The sequence below is a fragment of the Anarhichas minor genome, unplaced genomic scaffold (genome assembly GCF_050575085.1).
Source record: "Anarhichas minor isolate MPS153535 unplaced genomic scaffold, ASM5057508v1 ptg000024l, whole genome shotgun sequence".
Taxonomy (NCBI): Eukaryota; Metazoa; Chordata; class Actinopteri; order Perciformes; family Anarhichadidae; genus Anarhichas; species Anarhichas minor.
The window spans coordinates 8584094-8592026 of record NW_027466470.1 but is presented as its reverse complement, the minus strand read 5'-3'; the positions used below and the strand labels follow the sequence as shown (position 1 = coordinate 8592026).

At 40.9% G+C, this 7933-nt stretch overlaps 1 protein-coding gene across 1 annotated transcript; it reads left to right on the top strand.

Moving 5' to 3' along the window:
- The first annotated feature begins 1420 nt into the window (after nt 1-1420).
- On the top strand, nt 1421-6004 carry LOC142956388 (alpha-amylase-like). The gene is made up of 9 exons (XM_076097950.1): nt 1421-1588; nt 2360-2506; nt 2931-3128; nt 3335-3565; nt 4291-4424; nt 4689-4911; nt 5002-5123; nt 5239-5364; nt 5815-6004. Exons 1-9 carry the CDS (start codon nt 1421-1423, stop codon nt 6002-6004), a joined length of 1539 nt encoding a protein of 512 aa, XP_075954065.1.
- The last annotated feature ends 1929 nt before the right edge of the window (nt 6005-7933 follow it).

Here is a 7933-nt window from a genome sequence, read left to right as displayed (position 1 = left end):
CCTGTTTTGTAACTGCTGCACCTGCAACATTTGTGTCTGATCACTGCTATGGTCATTGTTGAAGAAAAGTTTCTTTCAGGCCCAATTATGTTGCTGGTTCAGATTAGTTTTATTCACTCTGGGTTGGGCTAAGCTTCTCAGGAGGGACAAGGGACCTTGAAACTATCTCCACCCAAGATGTGTATTCAGTCAGTTCAGGGGTGAGTTGGGTGTGAGAACCCAACCCACGAGTCTGTAGTAGTGGATTTGATGGGCTCAATACAGGTCTGTTTTACAAAACAAAGGGTGATTGATACATTGAGGTGTGACCTCTTACAGGTCTGGTCTGGGCTAGTTTCTGTCTGCACAGGTTTTACTGTTATAGACATAACTGGCAGGAATACACAGGCAATATAAAGGAATACAGTTATTACAATTTAAAGAAGTACAATTTTCTTCTAGGTTATCTAATATGACCAATAAGATCAGATGTTGGATGTTGATGAACAGATCTTTACAACTCTATTTGTCAGCAAGAATCTTTCAAAAAATGATCATACAACATAACAACACATTTTAATATCTTGACAGAAATCCAAGGTATACTTAAAAATTCAAAATTCCGAATTAACATGAAATGTGATACTGCTATTTCCCTCCTGGACAGAGGCTCGCTGGTATCAGTGTCATTCAATTCCTAATTCATGCCAAGGACGGATAGACAGTCACATGTTTGATTAGGTAAAACTGTCAAAAAGTAACTTTCTATTTGCTTTTCCCCAAAATAGATTTGTGTTCTAAATCAAAGTTCTGCAACTCAGGGACATTTTGAACTGAACTGTTCTCATGTGGTTATTGAACTGAGCAGAAGAAAAGTACTGAAGCACGAAACCTCTAACCTGTCCTGTTCTGAGTGGTTCAAATATTTGTATTATTTGAATCAGTGCAAGATTAATCTAAAAAGAAACCCCTGAGATGTTATTATGGTAATGTTTAAAGCCATGAAAGGCTGTTTTTGGTCTAGTGCTGAAATCCTTGATTTTACTGCCACAAGGCGAGTGTTATTCTTTGAAGTATGCATTTCAATTCGTTCTGACCTATAGCGAGGATAAAAGTCAGAGCAACAGATAATATCAATGTTAGAAAATGAATAAGAAAGCATTAGGATCTTTGGCACATTCAGCCACTTGTTTTTATATTTAGGGATGACATTATGCATTACCTCATGTTTCTTAGTTTTCACCCTGTACGTACCTCTAAAGTATTTATCCTTCTACTAGTTTTGAAACAACGTAGGAAGCCGTGAGAAAGAAGCACCTGTTTAACCCCCACGCTGATATTTGCCAGTCGCTCATTGGTCCAGGATAGAGACAAAAATGAGTATGAATACCAACACGGAGGCAGCGGGTGAGTGTGGCTTTCTCTCTCATCAAAGGAAAACATGAAGTACTTCATTCTGGTGGCTCTGTTCGGGCTCGGCCTCTCCCAGCACAGCCCCCAAATCAAGCATGGCAGGACCGCCATTGTACATCTGTTTGAGTGGCGCTGGGCGGACATCGCTGCAGAGTGTGAGCGCTTCTTGGGTCCTAATGGCTTTGGTGGAGTTCAGGTATGTATGACTCAACACTGGATAGCCTCTAAGTCTAGAGAAGTAGGATAATCCCTTTTGTTTCTACTTTGAAATAAGATGTCCATAGTCAAGCTTGATGTTGAAGATGCATTAGGTATACAGGTGGGTATATGGGGCAGCAAACATGAATTTCAAAAATGACAAAGTCAGCATATAGACATTATTCATTGTGTCATAAACTCTAAACCGTGAAGCTGTAATTGCCAGTAAAATTAACAGGTAACAGGTAATTCCAGCTTAATTACATAGAAAAGTTGATACTTGTTTTGACTGTTTCTGTCTATGAAGATGGTTTGTTTAAAACCCAAAACTTTCATTTGGAAAAATAAAGAAAATCAGCACTAGTGGGGAAGATTAAGGCTGATCTAGTCTCTTCCTCTTTAATTTAAATCTAAAGGGGTACTCCAGTGATTTAGTATTGCACTTCCATAGTTGGATGACTCACAAGAGACCGATTTATTAAAGTAAAAACTAGGGCATCAGAAACAGAGATATTATAAAAAAATATATGAATCAAGCTCTAAAAACATAATTTCTCATGATGCACCTTTTTAGCGTCTTTTATTACACCTGCCTAAAATAGCCCTGATGTTATCATTTTTTCACAAGCTGAGTAGGACTGTAGAAAATAGCTGGAGTTGCTTTTTAATAACTGTAGTACAACACTCTATAATAGTGATCTTCCTTCTGCAGACAATTTCTGTGGTAAAAGCGATAATTACTGTAATGTGTTTTCTCTATGTTGCTCAGATCTCCCCTCCAAATGAACACATTGTGCTGGATAATCCCTGGAGGCCCTGGTGGCAGAGATACCAACCAGTCGGCTACAACCTGTGCTCCAGATCAGGCAGTGAGAACGAGCTGAGAGACATGATCACCAGATGCAACAACGTTGGGGTAAAGAGTGATTTAGAGAAAGACATTAGGAACAATGTTCTCCTGCTTTTGAAAGCACCTCGTAAATCTACAGCCTTGTACAACACAACAAATTATTACCAGATACAGATGCTTTGTGCATCATTATCAAACTGTTTTGTAACAACAGGCAGCTGCAATTCTAGAACAAAATACATTTTTTAACAAAAAGCAACACTAATGGATTAATGCCTCTGTCTTGAGGAATTGTCATTCACGCTTTATTTTTAGACATTTAGCCGGTGCTATCGCGTACATAGTGTTATGCTTGTTCCTGGACCACCAACATCAAAATAAACCAATAGTGAGCAGCGCAGCTTTGACATATTTCTGTTCCCTGAGAATGAACTGTGTATAAGGGAGATTAGTTTTGTTTCACCTTCAATCCTATATTCATCCACCCCAGGTCAATATCTATGTGGACATTATCATCAACCACATGTGCGGCGCCAGCGGTGGAGAGGGAACCCACTCTTCATGTGGAAGCTGGTTCAGTGCTGGCAAGAAGGACTTTCCCAGTGTCCCCTTTACCCAGTTGGACTTCAATGACCACAAATGCAGGACTGGCAGTGGCAATATTGAGAACTATGGTGATGTCAATCAGGTAACGAATGCCACTCAGAAACAATGTAACAGCGTCATTGGCAGCTTGCTACATTTCACAGCACTTTGTTACCCCATCAAAGGATTCATACAAAGAACTGTTAAGTCAAAAGCTTCCACATTGACTCGTTGTTTGACTTGGAGGAGTTTTAAAACGAGAATGAATCATTTATAAATTGCAATGTCAATGCTTATTTGCTGCTGCAGGTGCGTGACTGTCGTCTGGTGAGTCTGTTGGACCTCGCCTTGGAGAAAGATTATGTCAGGGGCAAGGTGGCCGACTTCATGAACACGCTGATTGACATGGGTGTGGCTGGATTCAGAGTGGATGCCTCTAAACACATGTGGCCAGGTGACCTGTCTGCTGTCTACGGTCGTCTGCATAACCTCAGCACCAAGTGGTTCAATGGTAGCTCCAGACCCTTCATCTTCCAGGAGGTAAGTTAGATAGACCATCAACCCCATCAACCTCCATTTAACTGTAGCATTAAGAACATATACTGCAGATGGATATATCATCATGTTGAGTGACTTCCGCTCAACTCTATATTTGATAGTTGTGTGCTTTAATGGTATAATTTACAAAAACCAAGGCTAGATGAACTTATTTCAACCTGGAAAACATGGCACCAGCAAACACAAATTGCTGCCAATATAACTTCTTTGCATTCAAATAAACAATTGACAGCTGAAATCCACATACCAGGATTTTATTTGATGAGTACTAACCGCCCACATGACCAATATTTATGACTGCAAAACAGCAGTCAACAGAGCCGTGGGAAAATAATCGCAGAAATCAAGATGACAAACACAAACACATCCACACTGGGAGCAGATGTTTATATCCAAGAATACATTACTAGTTGACAAGCCCCTGCATAAATACAGGTAATGTAGTATAAAAGGATGAAGCAGAAGGTGCTAAACTCATTGAACAAAATTAGCTAAAAAACAGCCTGTGATCTCAAACAATAAGTGTTGCTCCGTCTTCACTAACAACATGAATGTATGGTAATATGGTTCTTGTTACTGCTGAGTCCCAAAAAATGTTTCAATTACAATTGGTCAATCCAAAAATCACTGATATGGTGCAGTTAATCTTAACCACATCTACCGTGAATAGTATGGATGATGTGAATAATGTTTTGATTTCCCTATAGGTTATTGATTTGGGAGGTGAGCCCATCACATCTAGAGAGTACACCCATCTGGGAAGGGTGACTGAGTTCAAATATGGTGCCAAACTGGGAGCTATCTTCAGAAAGTGGAATGGCGAGAAGCTGTCTTACACCAAGTATGTGTGATGCTGTTGGTGTGCCTCAATCACTTATCAAATTGATATATTAGAATATTTATTTAACCATGAGACAGCTACACATTTCTGGATTGGACAAATAGTTTCTTACCTACTAATTGTGTTTCTAGAGACAAAACAATTTTCATTGATTAGAACTGGTACATCTTAGAGTTTCTGAATTAAATACTTTAAATATTTTGCCCAAACTTGGGTGTTTTAGAAGTGAACTCCTCATTCGTGAAATTGGATTCTTCTGTGCAGGAACTGGGGAGAGGGATGGGGTTTCATGCCCGACGGCAATGCTCTCGTCTTCGTTGACAACCACGACAACCAGAGAGGCCATGGTGCTGGTGGTGCGTCCATCGTTTCCTTCTGGGACTCCAAGCTGCACAAGATGGCTGTCAGCTACATGCTGGCCCACCCTTACGGAGTAACCAGGGTGATGTCTAGCTTCCGCTGGAATCGCCACATAGTCAATGGAAAGGTAGATTGTCTTTTAACTAGGAATAATGAATACATCCAATATATATTGTGTATTTTTTGTTAAACTCATTGCTCCATCTTTGTTTTGTAGGATCAGAATGACTGGATGGGCCCTCCCAGCCATGGTGATGGATCCACTAAGTCTGTTCCCATCAACGCTGACCAGACTTGTGGAGATGGATGGGTGTGTGAGCACAGATGGCGTCAGATCAAGTGAGTCCTCAGAAAGCCATTGACAGGGAACTGTTGATCATACACTGGTCATTATGGATGGGAAAACTGTGTATTATGTACGTTATGACTCGACTTTTCCATATCGCTCCTTTAGGAACATGGTTATTTTCCGCAATGTGGTCAATGGACAGCCTCATTCCAACTGGTGGGACAACCAGAGCAACCAGGTTGCCTTTGGACGTGGTAATCGTGGTTTCATCGTCTTCAACAATGATGACTGGTAAGAAATATTTGCTAAGTACTGGCGCTGACAAAATACTAATTCACCCACTTAAATCAAGTGGTAGCCAGAATAAACAAATGTGTAGACTGGATGCGGTAAAATATAAAATGATAACTGTCATGAACAATCAACCATCAGTAACAACAGTTCATTGGATTTGGATGTATTTTAATGTACTGTTGCTTGTACTACCTAAAAACAGCTAACCAACTAGAAGCATGTGGGTGAACATAAAACCTCCAACAAATAATATAACATTTTTTATATTTTTCTTGTTTGGTTTCTCCTATCAAAACTGCCTCTCTCTCCCTGAGTGACATCCTATTGGCTTACACCTCCTGTTTGCATCCTGTTTAACCAGAAAATACAGCAAAATAAGAATGCAAGATCCTCTAAGTTTCATTGTGGTGGTTTTAACAACAATATTTACCTTGTCTTCACCTTCAGGAACCTGGATGTGACCCTGAACACTGGCATGCCCGGTGGCACCTACTGTGATGTCATTTCTGGTCAGAAGGATGGAAGCGGGTGCACTGGGAAGCAGATCAATGTTGGCGGTGATGGACGCGCCCACTTCAAGATCAGCAACAGAGATGAGGACCCCTTCGTTGCTATCCACGCTGACTCCAAGCTGTAAAAAAAAATATACATCAAATAAATCATATTATAAGATAAATCTTATCTTTTGCCATTGATTTGAGTTCACGTCAAACTTGCAGAAGGATAAAAATAAAAGCCATGCATTTCTATCTTAAAGTTTTGTCTGGACCACAGCAAAAGGGGGTGACATACCCTATAAATGCAAAAGTCTCTCACTGAGTGATAAAGTTACATCATTGGTCAGTCGAGTAGGAGTTTCCCCATTTGCCCTTGCTTTGTCAAAATGAATAAGCATGGAATTGTTTCAGCTGGTAACGTCTTTGCCTCCGCAATCAATAATCTGATCCACTTCCTCAATACATTTAGGGGGAGCTCTAAAATATTGCAATTTGTGTTGTCGCATGTGTTTCAAATGTGGTGTTTCAATCATTTGTAGAGTGTTGACACAGTTTGATGCCTATGTTATGATAGAAGCGTAGTGTGTGGTCGAGGAAGAGAGAGTGAGTGATGGTGGATGACCTCAGAGCAGACAGCTGCAGGCGATCAAAGCAGAGAAGAAATTACAATTTCAGTTTTCAAGTGGTAGTAAATACACAGTGTGTTTCAGTTTGCCCATGAATCAACACTGCAGCTCCTCAAGACCCAAGTAATGTTCTCGTCTTGTCTGTTCATAATTGTCATGGGGTGCAACCTAGGTCTGGTCTGTTTAACAATGTAGCACAAACAATTGCCTTACCACTGTGCGTTGGAAATAGGAAATTAATAGAGGAGTAATCCAGAAAAACAAATGGTTGGAAATAGCATGATTATATTGTTGAATTTATTAAATTGAAGCAAGTCCTCAATTATTTGATTAAGACATATCTTTACCATGTCATATGATATTCTACTTCAGTGCAATTTAAGAAATAGTACTGGGACCACTGCAGTATGTTGGAGACTTTTCTATTGAGGGTGCATATGACATCACCGTATGTGGAGATCACCAGTCACTCCCTCTTGAGTGGGAAATGCCAACACAGAGAAAGGTAAAAAATAAAAAATTGAAAAGTCCAAGTTAAAATCCTTCTATCCTTCATGAAATTTAATCTCTTCATGTAACCCATCCAAAGCATTAGGAGCAGTGGGCTGCTGTAAAGTGCCCAGGGAGCAACTTGGGGTTCAATGGCCAGCATGAGGACACTTCGATATGTGGACAGGAGGTGCCAGGGATCCAACCAGCAACATTGGGATTAAAGGAGAACCCACATCACTAACCCCCGAGCCCAAACAACCCTGAAAAGACAACTGTCGCTAGCAGATTTGATTAGCTGAAGCTAATGTAATGCGAATGTGAATTTATTGAAAAGCTGTTTCAAAATGACTTTTTAAAGTTTCCCGAATGTATTGCAGTTTGCAGACGACATGGCCTTTGCCGTTGCACAGTTTACAGTAGAGTAGATACACACTGATTTACCCATTCCTTACACGTTCTCATGGTTTTGTAAAAGCTAAAAATCAGAGCCACATGCACACCGCTTCAAGTTATGATTGGACAGCTGCTGGTCGGGGAGCGGCCTAGTAAACAGTCTATTGATTTAGGCTATGATGACAAAGAAATGGCTGAATTTATAATAATCTGGTTTTTCAAAAGCAGTTTATTTCGACAGTTACAATCAGTGAGTGTTCTGAACAAGACCTGTGATGACTGAATGTTCTTCCTGCATCGTGTACTTCTCCTCCACTGGGACGAATCCTTGCCATCACACTGCAGCCATTTGCTGTTTTACCTGAGTGCAACGCCGGCATCTGTCATTAGGCAGCGTTGGGGCCCAGGGGGGGGGCAATGAGCGAACTCTCCATCCTAATTTCCTCCCTCTCTCTGCCTGTCTGCCTACCATCGCCCTCGCTTTCTCCCTGTCTCCACCTTCCCAGCCCACCTGCCGAGTTCCCGCTGTCAGCAGCTCTGGACCGGTGACACTGGAGT